The 18,820-nt window shown below is 40.5% G+C and overlaps 1 protein-coding gene across 26 annotated transcripts in view; it reads right to left on the reverse strand.

Annotated features, from left to right (window-relative positions):
* Positions 1 to 18,820, reverse strand: part of REPS1 (RALBP1 associated Eps domain containing 1) — a 112,141-nt gene that overhangs the window by 29,802 nt on the left and 63,519 nt on the right. For 16 of the 26 annotated variants that reach the window (XR_010600100.1, XR_010600099.1, XM_065590280.1 and 13 more), the window contains 3 exons: positions 13,668 to 13,807; positions 4,029 to 4,109; positions 189 to 276 (listed from right to left, as the gene is read on the reverse strand). Coding sequence is in view for 24 of the 26 variants with exons in the window: in XM_065590280.1 (XP_065446352.1) it covers positions 189 to 276; positions 4,029 to 4,109; positions 13,668 to 13,807 (309 nt within the window). In the remaining 2 variants the exon portion in view is untranslated. The remainder of the gene's footprint in view (positions 1 to 188; positions 277 to 4,028; positions 4,110 to 13,667; positions 13,808 to 18,820) is intronic. The other 10 variants (XM_065590287.1, XM_008177034.4, XM_065590277.1 and 7 more) reach the window with 3 other exon arrangements.

The following is an 18,820-nucleotide window of genomic DNA, read 5'->3' on the forward strand; positions in this document are numbered from 1 at the left end:
GGTTCTCCACCACTTGGAATAGTTACACTGGTTGGATCCCCTGATACTATTGTCTAAGTGCAAGGACACAAGGCAGAATTGTTATGCAAGAAAATCAAGCTCTAAAAGTCATCACCACATAAGTATACAGTAAGATGTTATATGAACACAGCAGCTGCTTTCATAATTCGCACAAGAATATAGCTTACCACTTCCAGTTCTTTTAAGTTCCATTTCCTGCATGTGGATTTTGCTTGGAGTCATTCGAATGGGAACCGGGTGAACAATAGCAGTATCCTGCAGAGAAGGAAGAAAAGTTTTTATTTTAGCTTTAAAATGATTCCATTAAGAGCTGCTTTTGACTGCATTCAGTGGCAGTTCCTAAGCTTATATTCATAAGCAAACATTTTTACTGAGTTCCTATGAACTTGATACTATGGTGATCGGTGGCAATATAAAACCCTGAGATAGAACAGGTTTCAGATTGGTAGCCGTGTTAGTCTGTATCAGCAAAAACAACGAGGAGTCCTTGTGGCACCTTAGAGACTAACATTTATTTGGGCATAAGCATCTGATGAAGTGGGTTATAGCCCACGAAAGCTTAATGCCCACATAAATTTGTTAGTCTCTAAGGTGCCACAAGGACTTTTTGGGGCGGGGGGATGGAGGGGGGGAGGGATAGAACACTGTCCATAACAAATATCCTTAAACTCAGTGCACGTGTACAGGTATTTAGACTTCCCTACAGTGGTCTCCAAACTTTGGTCCCTGGTTCATAGAAGTCTGCTGGTCACATTGTGCTAGCTGTGTCTGTAACTGCTAAACTGCAAAAGACAGCTAAATACCTTAAATACTTTCCATTATTACCTTTCCCTATAACCAGATGTTGTGGTTGCCACAGGTGTCTTGTATGTCCATGAAATAGGAGATGTAGTCCATGCTATGAAATACTCAATTTCTTTTTAAACTTAAGATCAGGATCTTTAGATGTAGACATTTCAGAGTGCCCCATGTACTTCTGATGCTTCAAAAATTTAAAAATTAGAATATCCTGGAAACTCTTATGGGCTTGATAGTCTAAAAATTCTACTGTACAGTAAAATTCACACTATTTCAAGGAGCCCATTAATATCTTACAAGAGCATGATGGAAGCGCTTTTTTTTTTTTTTTTTTTTTTTTAAAGATACCCTTCAAGAGATGTCTAACATGCCACCTAAAGGCAGAGATAGTGGCTCTAAACGTCAGCAACAGTTATCTATATGAAGTACTTCTATGGCCATTGTCAGATGAAATGGGCTAAGTCATGCTCTATAAAGGGCTACCAGATCTTGCACTCATATCCCCACCAAAGCCAAGCTCTGCACTTGAGTGCTCAACTCCCACTGAAGGCAATGGCAAATATGCATATGTATCTGGGAGGAGAACAGTCTTAAATTTAAAATTGCTCTTGAAAACTACACACTTTAAACTGTGTTCAGTTAGCTCATTTTCACAAGGCCGAGTATATGTATATAACATGAATAATTTCTACACGGTTTAAACTAACCTGCACTGTACTGGGAAGATAAAAAGTTTAAATGTATACTGCAAATGAAAACAGAACACTTCCTTACCACAGTTCAAACTGTGAACTATGAACATTAAAAGATCTTTAGGCATGAACATGGTTTAAGAGGATCTCATACTTTCTATGTAAGTTTTTATATACAGATCAGTCTTCTATTGTAGCGATCAATTGTCCTTTGCTTCTGAATGATCCATATGTACTCTGAAGTGTGGCTATTACAAATCTTGTGTGATTTAAATTTAGAATAGCTTGATATAATATTGCCCAACTTAGTTAAGGGAAAGTCAGTGACAAAAGGCACGTTTTATTTTTTACTGATGGATTTGAAAATGCAATTTCAGCTTTCCCAAACCCAAACTATAAATTCAGTATTACTCCTCTCTTCCTTATTCCTCACATGTAAGCTCACCCCCCCACCCAACAATTTTATTTTGGGTCAGCAAGCTGTTTTCTCCTACAGCACAGAGGGTTTTGAATAAAGTTAATTTTGTGACTACTCTTTAGTCAGTCACTAAGGGACGTTCCAGATAAATGACTCCCTGGTTTTGAAAGGCAGGAGCAAGCCACGTCAAGTTTTAGTATTTTAAACTCTGCGCTGTGGTGTCATTATCCAAGATCTCTAGGATATGAAGAGGTGGCAAAACAACACTAACTTGGATTTGCTGGTATTCAGTTTTCTGGTAGCAGAATATATGAACAAAATTAAATTGATTTCATCTTGCCAAGATTCAAGTAGTGATGATAGCAATAAAACTAAGCTTCATACCTGCCTAATAGTCTATAACAATCTAATTTTGCAAGCAGTGTTACTGCTTTATACTGCTTGTTACATTTCAAAAGTCAAGTATATGTCAAGACTTTAAGAAGGTGATTAAGCCAATATTTAATATACACAATATAGAAAAATCAATCTGTAAAATCATCCACAGGACAGAAAAATGTATTTCCCCATCTCAGTTGATTCCTTGTCATTTTTGCTAATTACTGCTAAAAATAAGTTACTGACTACAATACAAGTTGAACAAAGCAATGCAATAGCTACAGTTCTTGATTAGCTAAGCATTTGCTAATAAATATGCTGTAAGAAATGGAGGCATTTAATAGCTGTAAAGTGCTTTAACATTCTTCCATGAAGGAGTAATTAGCTTTAGGTAAGTTATGTTTACACTGAATAGGGATAAGAACAGTCATACTGGGTTAGACCAATGGTCCATCCAGCCCAGTATCCTGTCTTCTGACAGTGGCCAATGCCAGATGTTTCAGAGGGAATGAACAGAACAGGTAATCAAGTGATCCATCCCCAGTCGCCCATTCCCACCTTCTGGCAAACAGAGCCTAGGTACATTTCAGAGCATGGTTTTGCATCCCTGCCCATCCTAGCTAATAACCATTGATGGACCTATCCTCCATGAACTTATCTAGTTCTTTTTTGAAACCTGTTACAGACTTGGCCTTCACAACATCCTCTAGCAAAGAGTTCCACAGGTTGACTGTGCGTTGTGTGAAGAAATATACAAACAGAAAGAAGGCAGTGTGTTTATATTAAGTTGTAAGGCAGATGTTTTAATTTGATTTTTTGTTAATCACACATTCGAGGGAAGCTTTTGGACTAAGTTTTTTGGGACAGGAACTATTTATACAGTGCCTACCACAGTGAAGCTCTGATTGTGGCTGGGATCGCTAGACGCTACTGTAATACAAATATATTGGCAACAATGGTATTAACTCAGACTTTGCAGAGTTATTAAATTTTTAAAAATCATTTATATAATCTCTAAGATTTTATGAAATTAAACAAATTTAATACAGTAAGATATGTGCTGGCCCCTACACCTAAGCAAGGTGTTAACTACTACTCACTATTCACAGGACTGCTGCAGTTTCTAATGCTGCAATTAGTGCAGTTGTTCTATTGCTAGAGTAACTTGATAGCAGTATTATGTATGACTATGAAGTACCACACCAATTTTGGAATATAACAACAAGAACATGAAGTTTTATATGGATGTTCAGATAATCTAGATAAGTCAGTTATGAGTCTATGTGCACAAAACCAACAAGGCATAAAGAGAAGAGAGCTATGCTGAAGTCCAAGTTTGGGTGACATAACTGAAGGATTTAATAAGACTATTGGTTCACTGTGGCTCTATGGATTATATTTTGTTTACATTCAAAAAGTCTTAAATGAAGTGTAATAAAATGTATACATCCATCAGTAAGTGTGTCACAAATCATTTCCTTACACAGATTTGATAGCACTTTTATCACATCAAAATCAAGAACAACATTTCCTGTGCTCAAATATTAAGAGTGAATGGAAAAAAAGGAAATCCCTCTTCCCATCGTAAGTAGACAAAATTAATAAGCCTGCCACCAGTCCCAACCAAGCAAGAATCATGCATAATAGCTAAAAACACAATGTATGGAAATTCAGTGTTAATAAAATTAATTTCAAACAAGCAAGCTAAGTGATTGACTTACAGGATCAGCTGGTGCAATGTTAGAATCAAATTGGGTCAGAGTTTGTGAGCTTGAAGAGCGTTCACTAAATGTCTCCCACTGCTGAACAGACAGAGGAGAGACAAGTCAGCATGATGAGAAAGATGAGTAAAAGATCACTGGAGAAGAAATTTAGCATAGTAGTTCAGAGGTTGCACTGGAGTTTGTTTGTGTATCATATTGGCTTGACTTGGAACAAACAACATACATTAAGGGAATATTTCACAGTTTCAATAGAACATTGATATGCAACCAAAAGTATTACCTTTCTCTAAAGTTCTGATCAGAACTGTGTGCACCACACTGAAAATGTATATATGCACACAATTTAGAAGCTTTTTATGTGAAAGAAATATGCAAACTGTTGATATACATACAAGATAGAGAAATGGTTAAAACATTCAGATTCTGTAAAAACAGAAGCGGTGCCACATCTTGTACATATTCATAACTATAAATCCTATGCAAAGGCTTATGTTTATATAGTGGCAAAATCAAAAAAAGTTTAACATTTAGTGTTTATAGTACTCTCGCAAAAAAGTCATATAAAACACTGAACTGAGCATAGAATATTCTAATTAAAACAATCCAATTTGACTTGCCAGTGAACCCCCTAAGAAATTATTCTATTCTGCATGAGCACATTTATTTATTTAATTATTATTATTATTTTTTACAAAAGTGCATAAGTTTTTAAATTATAACGGAAACAATGCAAGTAATTAATAAGTTCAAACACATTTGAGTTTATCAACCAACAACAAGTCAACCTCTGATCAGCTCTACAAGAAATGGGCCATGCTATATTACAATACATAATTGCCAAACAAGGTCCTCATGCTTGAAGGGAAAAAAAATGCAGCCGCAACCGGAGCAATTGAGAATCAGAGATCAAATTACTCTTTGCAAGAAGAATGCTGAATGAGTTACATGTCTTGTCATTAGTAGAATGGCGAGTAAATATTAGTCAAACTTCATTTCAAACGAACACTGGATCAGAAGCTTTTTGGGAGAACAAAGTTTTTTTTTTTTTACAAAATGGTGTTAGTAGCCGCATTGAAATCATATATTCCATTGTCCAATTCCTACAAAATGGAACATTTCCAGAATATACAGAAAAGAAAATAGTATTTAAAGGCAAACCATACTCATGCATTGCCTACCACCAAGCCATTTTCTAGGGATTTGTCTGCAAAAGCTATTCAGGAACAATTCCAAGTGTGAACTCATTTATTGCGGCATAAGAATGCCAGGTTCCTGTGCAGCTTAACCCACTTTAAAAGTACATCAAGCAAAACCAGGAGGAAGGCACACTTATTCTGAAATAACTGTCCAAACATGGAGATATTCAGGAATATCTGTTTTTGAACAGCTATTCCTGAATAACTCCATGTATAGACAAGCCCCTGTAGCCCTTCAATAATCCCTTTGAGACCACATTAAGCCAGTGAGCAATTTTATGAGCAATTAAGACTCAAAGTATCTGTGTTACAACCTAAAGCAATGCTAGTTCTTCCATCTCTTATAAGGTACATATCAAATACTAGTATTAGCACGGACATACCTGTATGCTGAACCATAAGATCCTACGTTAGATTGCTTACCTTATAATTATACTTCTTGAAAACCATAGTGCATGACACTCATTCTTGGATCTCAGCTCACAAGTGCCAGATAGGCAGAACTCCTCCTTAGGGTATTAATGTTTTGTTTTTAATCTCTAAGCGCAGAAGAATGTGGGCTTGTCTAGACTTACCAGGGGATCGACAGGTGGTGATCAAGGCATCAGCGGTCGATTTAGTGGGTCTAGTGAAGACCCGCTAAATCGACTGCAGATCGCTCTCCCATCTGTACCGGGAGATTTCGGCAAACCAGTAAAGTGCCTGAAACCATTATGGCTTATTGCTAAAAGCAGCCAAGTCAGCAGGCCGTAAAGTGGCCATGCAGCAGCCTCAGCTTGACCAAGGCAGGAAGGAGGGGGGGGGGGGGGTTGGGTGTCATAGAAAGGGCAGCTTGACCCTGCGTCCTTCCTGATAAGAGTTGTGTTTAAGTTGCTGATACATGCATTTTAGAAGAGCAGGATGTGCCCTCAGGAATGTGTCTAACAGGGTCTCAAGGCTGCAAACTCTGGGGGAAAACCACACCTGGTTAATCAATAATCAGAAGGAAGCCTCTTGCTAGACCGTTGAAACTGCTTGCTTAACAAGTTTTCTTTAAGTGACATGTCATTGTATTACTAATGTATAAATAAGGGGGGAAAGTTTGAGGTAGTGGGACTGGACTCTCCCTCTGGATGCATCTTGTGTTCCCCACCGCTGTGCCACTCTAGAGCCACACTCAGCTTCAGTAATTATCGAGGATTGGGGGTGTTTTACTAATCTGCTGTGGACATGTGTAAGTGCTTGAGACTAAGTAAAGTTTAGCTTTAAATGAAAGCACTCTTGTATTGTCCTGTTTGTGCCAGCCATCTATCGGTCGGTCGTGTCTCCCCTGATTTATTTCCTGACCACCTCGCACAGAGTAAAAGTTACCAAGAGCTTTGGGTTGAAAGAACATCTGGTAACACCATCGACTTCTGTACTCCACCGGATCGAGAAGAGTAAGCGGAAATCGACGGGAGAGCATCTCCCGTTGATATCACATAGTGTGGACCCCGCAGTAAGCAGATCTAAGCTAAGTCGACTTGAGTTATGCTATTCATGTAACTCAAATTGCGTAGCTTAGATCAACTTTTGCCCGTAGGGTAGACAAAGCTTCAGCCATTCCTACCCCACACTGGAATAATGCTCAAAGTCAACACACCTCGTTTAAAGCACAAATTCCATGGGCAATCCCATCACTACAGAAACTTTATATAACGAGCTGTTGGATCCTATCAAATTGTGTTCATTCCTACCAGAACCTCCAAGAACCTTTTTACGTCAAGAGTATGGAAAAAGACCTCCAGGGGATGGAAATGCAGCAGGCATGGGAAGAATGTTGGCAATACAATAGACTCAGTAAGGTGGAATTCCATCATCGACTTGGACATGACTGCGTCCACAACCTTATGAAACACTGCAGAAGGTAGGCCATTAGCGCCTGAAGCTCACTCTACAATACGAAATCATTACCACCGAGAAAATGCCCCTTTAAATAAGAAACATGAGTTCACATCTACCAACTGGCTTAAAAAGGAACCTCTATCAGCTTTGTCAAGAATACATGAAGATCCTGACACCAGCAGCTTCTCAATAAAGTATTGCAAAAGGGTCTTTCAAATGATCTATTTAAGACTAGTTTACGACAGGCTGAAAGGGCAGACAAATGAACACAGCTAGAGCACAGAGGTCTTGTCTACATGGGACACTCAGGAAAATTAATCCAAATTAACTAAAGGTGTGAATCTGAAGTGGATTAAACTGCATTAAATTTGTGTTGAAACTCTCAGACTTAAAGTGGCCTTAGTTTGGGTTAAATTTTTGAATAAAGACAAACCAAATTAAGTCCACTTTATGTTTCAATGAGATTTTTGACATGAGTTTAATGCACTTTAATCTACTTTAAATTCACACCTTTAGTTAATTTGGATTGACCTTCTTGAGTATCCCTGTACAGACAATAACATTTTGACAGTTGAAGTATTTTGCATAGGCCAAATGAAGCTGTTCATGTGGGCCCATTTGCCCCCCACTGCAAATGTTTTCTCACTTATAACTGATGGGTTCTGAAGCCATGAGAACTTACAGATGGGTTCTGAAGCCATAAGAGGCCTTTAGCTGCTATTTTTGAGACACCATGCCTATGGAGCTCTAAACTGGGTAGGGGCCAATCTGTCCAGGAAAGGGCTCCTACACTGGAATAGAATGAGGTGTCCTGACTTGGAGCAATAACTGATGCCAGAACCTCAGTTTGACAGAACTGGCTTTGGCAACTTGCAAATGAGTTAAGAATCATACTTGTCTGGTCAGTTTGGGGTTATTCAGATAAAACTTTTGTACCTCTTGAACTTTGCTAGGACACTTATTTCCACAGGCACTAACTGAAGGGCATATAGGATCCTCCTTTTCCCAATGGACAGAAAAAATGTGACCTGTCAAACTGGTCTCTTCTCCATACCACAGGCAGAAGAATATTAACTTTTTTTTAATGTGAGCGGAAGAACTTCACCTTCTGTGTTTTCCATTAAAAGAAAATCTGATGCACCACTTCCTGAACTAGAAACCATTCAATGAGGATTTACCAGGATTGCCATCAGTCCATAAGAGTGTTCCTTTTCCACTTGATACATGGCAATGAGGAATGTCTTATGGGACAGAACTCACTCATGCCCACATCTTAGTGGCCCAGGAAATCTAACCCAGTACCTTCCCACACATCTTAAGAAAAATGGGACTAGATGACAGGGGATGGAACAATTGATAAATTGCCCTGTTTGTTCATTGCCTCTGAAACATCTGGCATCAGTCACGGTCAGAAGACCCATGGCCGTTCTTAAGCTGCGTGTTCGATTGTTTAAACCAGAACCACCTTTTGGTTAACAGGTCTCCAAACATCTTTGATCTCATCTCTAGAAAATATCTCCTTTTCATGGAGAGAGAAAGTTACCTGGGTGTGGAGTCACTCTGCATGGGCTTCCTGGACTGCTACTAAAGCAAACACAAACATGAAGGTATGTCATCTGGCCAAAGTCTCTGACCTCTGCTTCTGCTGGGGTTTCAGAATCCACTAAGTTGTTTTCAGATGAAACATGTCATGGGTATTATGAAAACTTAAGTGGCCAGGAGATCCAACATTCATAACAGGTCTAAGTAATTGCCTGCTGGCATCAAGTTTGGCTCTGAGGGATTGTTTCTAGAAATGCCAGAGTTGTTCCCCACGATGCCTTTGTACTCAAGGTACATATGTAGCCAGATGTGACATCACTGAATAGCATTCCCTTCACCCAGATAGAAGATGCAATAACCTGCTCATCCATTAAATAACTGCCTCAGAATTCTCAAGGGATTGAGTATGCAGCCAAAATCTTAAGAGACAGATAAGGAAGTCACAAAAAATAAAACTTCAGAATGAATAAGTGCTCAGTCTAGGACAAAAGAGTTTTGGACTTTCCAGACCACCAAGCTAGAGGATAAAGACCTTTTAAAGCACCAAGTGAGAGGGGACCAACTGATCTGTTGAGTTAAAGAAGGAAGAAGCCAAAGTGCTTAACATCCAAAGTAAAGGTCAGACCATGGAACTGAAATTCATGAGATGTGCTGAGGCTAGTACCTGATGTGTATTCCCAAGCCAGCAGTGGTGATTGCAGCAAAACAAGTATAAAACAAGGACCCAAGCACAAAGCCAGAAGGAATAGAGCAGAGGTTCTCAAACTGTGATCTGTGGACCACCAGTGGTCCAGGAGCTCCATTCAGGTGGTTTGCGGATAGTTCCCTCTAAAGGTGCGCGCCTGGGCAGCCGCATACAAGAGAATGAAGGCCACCCACCTAATTAGCAGAACTGCGCAGGTGTGGCTCCACTACTCAGGTGCCTGGATCCTGGAAAGGACTCACATGTAAGGTGAGGTGGAGTGAAATGGGGGGTAAGTGGGAGGGGGAAGTGATGTGAGAAGAGGGGGCGGGGGGATTTGGGATGTGCAGGGCTGTGGCAGCCAGAGAAAGAAGTAACTTTCCTCCAGGGTTGCAGCTGCTGGTGAGAGATGGCCCTCCTTCCCAGCCGCAGCTCGGGAGAGAGGGTACATCCATCGCATTAGACTACTCATATTAAAATATGAATTGCGTGCTTTATATTTCTAGAACAAAAAAGTTAATTATTATTTTTTTTTAATATAGTGCTTTTATCCACTAATGGTTGGAAAGATCATTAAGTGTTCCGCCGAGACCCTAAGCAATTTTCAAGTGGTCTGCAAAAAAAAAAAAAAAGTTTGAGAACCACTGGAGTAGAGCACAAAGGACACCCAAATACTGTTGATGCTGAATGCAATGAAGACCTGGAGCAGCAGCTGAAGAGGCATAGCTCCTGCAGGGAGCCCCCCTCTGCATGGTCAAAGAGGAACTGACTAGAAAGGTTAAAAAAGCAACAGTTAAAGTGAAGAGTTAGTGACTGAGCACCAGGGAAGTCCTCACAATCCTAAACACTTAAAAAAAAAAAAAAAACCTTGGAGTTCAGCACAAATTCCTAGGGAAGAAAAATTGAGTGAAAACCCTTAGAGATAGTATCTTTCAAGAAGTATAATCTTGATGTTAAAAAATAAAGTTCATCATACTATCATTTATTTTAACTATGCAGCTTATGAAATAACTAACTGCAATGTTAGTACAATTAGTCTTTGCTAGTATTCCTTAACCTAAGTATTTTCCCAAATCCCTGTAGGGTGGTAAATTGGCACAACAAAATCTCAGACTCCCACAGCAGTAGAAAAGAGCCCACAGGCCACTTCAGGTGAACAAAATTATCTAAGACAGAAGTGATTTCGGATTGTGAAGCAACTGTACTAGAGTAGTGAGGTTGTCTACCAGAAACCATTACAGGTTATTTCTTCTTACTTGTTCTCCACACCAGTGTCTAGTTCAAGAAATAGGTACGTTATGGATTGCCAAATTACTGTGACATCTATTACAATCAAATCTTTATTGTAACTATAGGTACTATATGTTGGGAATACATCTTTTCAACACATAATGGTATGACCTTATGACCTTCTAATTCCTGACAAAAGAATTTACCTATGACTCTTTATACCTGAAAAAATCCAGTTTACACAATGTAGATATAATTTAGCATTGGCTGGACACAGGGTAGGAAATCCAGAGATCATTTAAGTACAAATTCTTTCTTCTAGATGCACTGTACGTATATGCAGGTACATTCACCTTACAGTGAAATGTTATTTATGAAAATTGCTCAAGGTAATATGTTTACAAAGTAGGAACAATATTTCCTTTTTTCAGCTGAAAGTAACGATTCGCTGGGTCCCAGCAGGTGACATTTCAGGAGAATACAAATGTTTTTACTCGTTTTCTTCAGCCAAAATTTCACATATGGTGAAAACTGAGTTCAGACATTACTTGGCCTGAAATAGGAACAGGTTATATTTAAATTAAGGTTTTCTTGTTTAAGGGAGAGAGTGATGTTCTTGCAGTTTTTCTTTTAGCGCGTTTCCACTGTGGGCACAATATGGAACTACAATATTCTTATGAGCAAGAAATTAGAGCCTAAATTTAGGCTCATAAGTCCATTTTTAGACACCTAAATCATACATTTTCAAGAGTGCTGAGCATCTATTGTGGATATATCTGAAATACTACAGGGAAGTTAAACATCACTGAAGTCACTTGGGGAGAAATGGGAGCTGCTGGATGATGAGCACTTGCAAATTTAAGCCACTTATTAGGTGCCTAAATCTGGATATGGAAAATAACTTTTGGAGCAACTTATTTAAAAAAAATCTTGGCTTGTATCATTTTAGTCAAGTATGTAAAGTCAGTGTCATCAGAGTATAGAAAAAGAATTAGTAGTTCTACTCTTCTAGCTGACAGAATGTTCACACAGAAAGCTACCTTTAAAGATAACTTGGGTTTATTTAGAACAGATGTCCTGTTAAGCCTGATGCATGTTAATATTTCACAAAGGTATCATTAGTTTACTTGACTGAAATCAGCTCACTAATTTATTACAGCTTTGAATTGTCTTGCTAAGTTTTTCAGGCAATGCCTTCCACTAGTGCCACCATACTTTTTTGTGGGATTGAGGCTATCTTGCTGGTGAGTTACATATTTCAGGATTATAAAGCATCTGCACTAAAAATGGCTCTCCAATTAATATTTCTCATGTGTCAGATGCAACAATTCTATTAGATGATACATTGCAGTTCATTATACAATTTACTAAAGGAATCTGTCTCAAACTTTGTGATGCTGTAGTCCCTCACTTCATATTTTGAAAGCAAAGGTAATAAGTGAACAACAAATTCTGGTCTGAAAACTGACTACTTGCTCAAATTGAGCTCTCCCACTCTTCTTCCTATTCAGTTTGTAAAAACTATTCCCTACTGAAATGAAAGATTTCCTGGGGTTGGCAGCTCATGGACACTGAAGTGAGATATCTGGGGCAAACAGTTCGAGAGGATCAGGTAATTAAGCGCCCCAGAGCCTAAACACCCACAGCCTTGGACATATGCAGAAGGAATCCTGGAGAACTCCATGATTGTTTCATTGCAAACAGCCTACACTCAATGAAACGTATACAGTGCTTTGTGGCTCTACTGCAAGTGAAATATTCTTCTAGGGCAATATCGCTTTACATGCTAGACTATAGCTCCCATTATTTTTGTACCTCACTGTAATAACCAGTATTTCCAATAATTTTCTAGTTTTTCTGCACTAAAGGAATATAGATTAAACCCTACATCATCTTATTTATATTGTGGTAGCACCTAGGAACACCAGTCTTGGAACATACGGACCCCATTTTGTTAGGCACTGTACAAACAAAATGTCTTTCCTTGCCCCAAAGAGTTTACAATGTAACACCAACAGGGGGAGGGCTAGCTCAGTGGTCTGAGCATTGGCCTGCTAAACCCAGGATTGTGAGTTCAATCCTTGAGGGGGCCATTTAGTGATCTGGGGCAAAAATCTGTCAGTGACTGTACTTGGTCTTGCTGTGAAGGCAAGGGACTGGACTATGACCTTTCAAGGTCCCTTCCAGTTCTATGAGACAGGTATATCTCCATATAATAAAATAGCTCTAAGAATTAGCTGGTTTATATCCTGAGTCTTAGGTCATATTTCAGAAGCAGGCTGACTCTTCAAGTCAATCTTGGTAAAAAAGATAATGGAGACAAGGATACTGAAGCACACAGTCGTGGAATAAGTTGCTACCTTTGGTGATGTATCAAAAACTGAAATCTAAATACGACTTGTTTGACATTGCTTAATCAGAAGTTCTTTAGATACTGCTTTGTTAAGTACCAAGGATACATAATATAAAAATGACAGTTAGTAAAAAGTTAAAATGTTAGCAACAGTAGCTTTGATTTCAAAGTAATTTGTGACCCTGAATCATCAAATAAAATAAATAAATAAAATGGATTCTTTATTCTGCTGATAGTGTTTTAGGTTTAAGCTTTCATTTAACTCCATCATTAATGAGACTTGGAAATCCCCCTGGAGATAACTGTACTGCCAGCAGGACTATTGTGTAACTTAGCATTGGCCTCAAAAGCCTTCAGAGTACTAGATGTGGAGGAGTCAGTTATATACTAACCATTTATTATTCAGCAAACACGCTACAAGAAAACTGTATTAAGGTCAAGCAGAATTTAATTAATGATATTTTATACATCACTGTGCTCCCTACTGATTTGGGAGAAAGGAAATATTACCTTCAATATGATATTTTAAACGCTTATGATTTTCCTATGTTTTAGTAAAAGATTAACTGCTCTGTTGAAGACATTCTTCAGAGCCAGCGTACATGCCTATTAGAAGTCTTGCATGATTATATAAGAAATGCTAGAAAGTTTAGCTCATTTAACTTGCAGTTTCATGTTGTAACGTTCTATATATAATGAAACATGAACCTATACACAGTTTAGTTAGTGGCCACTAAATACTTCTTAAATAAAACGAAGCTTTTACTAACCTCGCTGCTCTGATTTAGTTCTGGCCAGGTCTGGTTTAGGGATGGCATTGATGGAGACTTGCTTGGAGGTGCTTCTGCTGGAGAGCTGGAGTAACCTACCTCACCAGATTGATCTCCAACTTCTGAAATGACAGGAACCACTATAAATCAAAACAAACATTTAATCAATCTCTATTTGTTGAAAAGCTGCCGATGCCTCATGGAAAACATAGGCTATGTCTTCACTACTGACCTTACAGCAGCACAGCTGTACCGCTGCAGCTGCGCCACTGTAACATCTCCTGTGTAGCTGCTCTATGTTAGCAGGATAAAGCTGTCTCACTGATAATTAAACCATCCCCAATGAGCAACAGTAGCTATGGTGGCGGGAGAGCATCTCCCACCGACATAGCGCTGTCCACACCAGTGCTTTTGACGGTGAAACTTGTGTCGATCAGGGGTGGGTTTTTTTCCCCCTCACACTCCTGACTGACAAAAGTTTTACCGACAAAAGTGCTAGTGTAGACAAAGCCTCAGTTATCTTTTATTCTGCACCCTACTATTCCTTATTTGCCTTTTAGACACCTACATGAAATCATCTCCATCTGCTTCTTCAATTGGTTCTTGTAGAAATAGTTTTGTCACCGAGACGACAAGCATCTAATAGTGCTTTACATCTTAAAATGCTTTACAAGTACTAATTCTTACAACACTTGTGAGGAAGCAAAGTATTACTCCCATTTTACAAATAAGTGATTTGCCCAAACAAACAGTGGCTGATAGACAACTCAAGAGTTTCCACTCTTAATTCCCATGCTCTAACCTTCAAGTGGTATTGCCTCTCCCACGATCCTCTTGAAAAACTAGAGTTTGAAGTATTAGTCTGCATCTTAGTCCTCTTATTGCTTAATACCCATGGGCTGCACATAATGGAGGCTAAGCCTCCCCAAACCTCATGCCATTACAGAAGTTGGAGGGGGAGAAGGACACTGGCAGATTACGGCACAGCCCCACGGTGCCTGTGCCCCAGGGGTCCCAAATTGGTTTGAAAAATCTCCCCCTGCCACAGCTGTGAGTCTGGAGGAGCTCTCGCTCCCTATCGCAGTCTCAGGGTCACAACGGGGGTGGGAGGGTGAGAGGGAGAAGAGTGAGAGGGGGATAGGTCCACAGGGAAAGAGGCAGAGCGGGGGCAGAGCCACGGGGGCAGGGGTAGAATGGGGTGGGGCCATGGGCGGGGCTACTGGTGGAAGGACTCTAGGCTCAGTGCTCTGGCCAGGACCGAGAGCTCCGCTGTGGTTCTGGCCAGGGATGAGAGCTTGCTTCCACCTGGGGCCAAGCTCTCAGCCTCCCTCCATAGCACCAACTGAGCTCTCAGACCCTCTTTGTCGCAGGTGGGGCCATGGGAGGAAAAGGGTCGAGCTCTCAGGCCTCCCCCACCCTGGCCGGGGCCACAAGGGGGCTGGGAGCATTGAGCAGGGGCATGGCCTTGGCCGGAAGAGGCAGGGCCTTGGCCAGAAGAGGCAGGGCAGGGGGATAGCTTCCCCAAGGGGAAACTTCATCCACTGCCCTGGTTAATATCCCAAACAGTAAGGGCAGAGTCTTATAAATTAAAAATATATTATACAATTTTCTAGTCTTTGATGAGGCATCAGCTGTTTTAACTTTATTTAATCTCAAGAGTCAGGATTTCTAGGTATTAACACAGTGATGGCAGAAGTTTGTAACTAGGGACTTCTGTTTCCTTGTGGTATAACGTAATGAGCAATCTATTTGATAGTTTAGAGAATGTGTATTACACCATTATGAGACAAATTTCAAATGAAAAAAGTTACAGCATTCCACCATATTGGATATCAATCAAACTTCCAGTATGAACAGAAACAACCTCCTTACTTGAAAGGTTCAAAGCAACAGACATCAATATTGAGAGATTAACAAACATCAATACAAATTGTAATCTGAATACAGACACACAAACATATAAAAGATCTATTAAACTACCTAGTCTGCTTCCTGATATCAAAGAACTGTTCCCTACAATATATTCTTCACTGTTTGGGTCCCCCCCTCCCATTTTCTTCTGGGCATATTATATTACAGAGCAGTAGCACTGTAAGCTCTCCCTTTGCCCAACTCCCAAAAATCATGTAACAAAGTTTTGAAGTTCCAACTTTTTTGCCCACCTGGGCCTCAAACTGTGGGTATATCTATGTTGCAGCTGGGAATAAGCCTCCCAGACCAAGCAGACAGATTCATGCTATTTTAGCTTGAATTAGCATAGTAAAAACAGCAGCGTGAATGTTGCAGCTCAGGCAGCTAGTCCGAGTCTCCGCTGAAGCTGCAAAGTCTACACTGCTATTTTAGTGTGCTAGCTCAACTGAAGCTAGCAGTCTGTTACCCAGGCTGAGAGACTCGCTCCCAGCAGCAGTATAGACATACCTTAAACACTGATTCTCCATAAACTGATATAATCTGCTTGGAATGAATTTCAACTAGTGTCTGGCACCATTGTCTCTTTGGGGAAGCAACATTTAAAGTGTTGTTTAGGGTAAAAAGTTAGATCTACAGTGTGCCTCAAGCAAAATGAATGGGGCCTATGGCAGTCATTTACGCACATACTGCAGGACCAAGGTTGTGTTGCAGGCGAGAGTATTTACAGGCAACCTGATGTCAAAATAAGCAGGTGACATACTATGGTTACTGAATGGCAGAGTACCCATACAATGAAAGTTTTGAGTCAAGCGTTCTGAGAATGTGCTGTGCACTTCAGTTGCTCTGTCTGAATTCTGCAATAGCTCCTTCTGGAATTTTGCCCTGATAGCAAACTTTTTTGTTTAAGAGCCAATACTTCAAAGTACTCTAAAATCTGCACACATTTCCAGATCTTATTTTAGTGGTACTACAAAGGAAATTAGCACTGAAGAGGAAAGATGAAAGACTCGAGTAAAAGGCAGCAGCAGGGTAATATAATCTTAGCGCACGTCTCCATTACAAAATTAAGTCAACTTAAGTTAGGTTGACCTACAACAGCCACCGCAGTATTTAAATAGTCTTTTTGTTTCTACACTATGCTCCTTCTGTCAGCGGTGCACGCCCTCACCAGGAGTGCTTGCACTGACAGCTCAGGCTGTCAGCCCTGGGGTGGTGGAACTCCAGCTGTCAAAGGCAGCAACAGGCAATGACGCTGCATTGACCTAACTACATCAAACTAAGTGCTATGCCTCTCACACACACGTGGATTTATTAGGTCGACACGGCAGGCAAATTAAGTTGGTGAGAGGAAGACTGTAGTGTAGACGCTTACAGAGTTAGGTCGATGTAAGCTTCCCCTACTAACTGATGTAGGAAAAAACCAAGCAGTGAACAAGCTATTATAAACATTTAAAAATGATACTCTATCCCCGACTATTTTCATACAACTTTTTCACCCTTGTTAAAATGAAGATCCTGGTGCAGCTTTAATTGTGATAGTACAGGTGTCGACAACCTATGGCACACGTGCCAAAGGTGGCATGCGAGCTGATTTACTGTGGCACGCTGCCGCCGGCCTGGATGGACGGAACCCTGCGCCAGCAGCCTGGCTGGCAGGGGCCAGTGGATGGAACCCCAAACTGGCAGCGGGCTGAGCGGCTAAGCCCACTGCTGGCCCCGGGGTCCCAGCCGCCGGCCTTGCTCAGCCCGCTGCCGGCCCGGGATCCCAGCCGCCAGCCCCTGTAAATGTAAAATGTTTTACTGGCACACGAAACCTTAAATTACCACAAATAAATGAAGACTTAGCACACCACTTCTGAAAGGTTGCTGACCCCTGTGGTAGTGTTACATGTCCCACTATAATACTGCTGGGCCAGAATAGTGTTACTGGTGTAAGCTGAGGGTTATTTGGTAAAGTTACAGCATCCCAATAAAGATCTAATATTCAAATTGCTCTGAAGTCTATGTGCATGTTGAGATAGTGTTGAAAACAGGGGTTGGGGCAGACTTTGGGAACATCAGAAGAACACCAATCAAGATAAATGGGTCAATTCACATCTCTGAGCTACTGCATCAAACTGGATTCATCAGAAGGGCAGAGGTGGAGGGGGGGGAAGAGAAGGGAGAGTGGTGTTCAGATTCATCCCAGATGAATAATTCACTTCACATCTCTGCAATCCTCCCATGCTTCAGAGTTGTGTAAAACCCCATCCCTCTCCATTACCCTCTGAAGTAGAGTGCGGAACCTGGGGTTCCCACGGCTTTCCCTTGCTGACTTCAGCGAGCAGATGTGCTCCTCACACCCCATCAGTAACCACCTACCATCCTCCTCCCAGCCCCTCCAGCACTACTGTGGGCATGGAGAGGTCAGGGGGAAGGCAAAGCTGGTAACGGAGTAACACTGAAGTGTTTGGAGGAAGTCTCCCAGTCTCCCTCACAGGTACCCCAACAAAGCCCTCCCACCATTCACTAACACCACTTCCTCAAAAACATAAGGGAAATTCACTGGCTAAAACTTTAACAGAAATGGTTAACTGGCAGTGCCATGTACGCTTTCAGAATAAATACACCTCAATGTCAGAAAACAAAGAGCCCCACCAGTCCCAGCCCCACAACTGTCCTTGTTAGTGATGCTCCAACCCACTGACAGACATCACAGCATTACCTTCCACATAATACAAATCACATGGGCTAAAAACACAATCTCTGCTTTCATTTAAAAAACACAATCACCCAACTCCAACTCCAGGAGCTGGTGCTTTAAAAAAACCCAAATGTCACAAGATTTGTCATAAGATAAATTCCCAAGAATTGGCAGTATTGGGATTTTCTCCTCCCTTTGCTTGCTTGAAGATTTGTGTACAGAAGTCTGAACCATGCCAGTGTTACCTTAAGAGTATTTTAGGGAAAAAAAGATAATTAAAAGGTTTGTGTTCAGAAGTTTTGTATAAAAGAGTTATTACTTGGGCAAAGTAAATACAACACTTGATAGAAAACCTGACCTATAAGGAAAGGTTAAAAAATTGGCAGTTTAATCTTGAAAAAAAGACAACTGGAGGGAGGGAAGCGGTCCTAATAATAGCCTTCAAATATGTAAAGGGCTTTTATAAATAGGACGGAGTTCAATTGTCCTCCATGTCCACTGAAGATACTTTACAAGTAGTAATGGCTAAGTCTACAGAAAGGAAGATGTAGGTTAGTTA

The sequence above is a fragment of the Chrysemys picta genome, chromosome 3 (assembly GCF_011386835.1).
Source record: "Chrysemys picta bellii isolate R12L10 chromosome 3, ASM1138683v2, whole genome shotgun sequence".
NCBI classification, from domain to species: domain Eukaryota; kingdom Metazoa; phylum Chordata; order Testudines; family Emydidae; genus Chrysemys; species Chrysemys picta.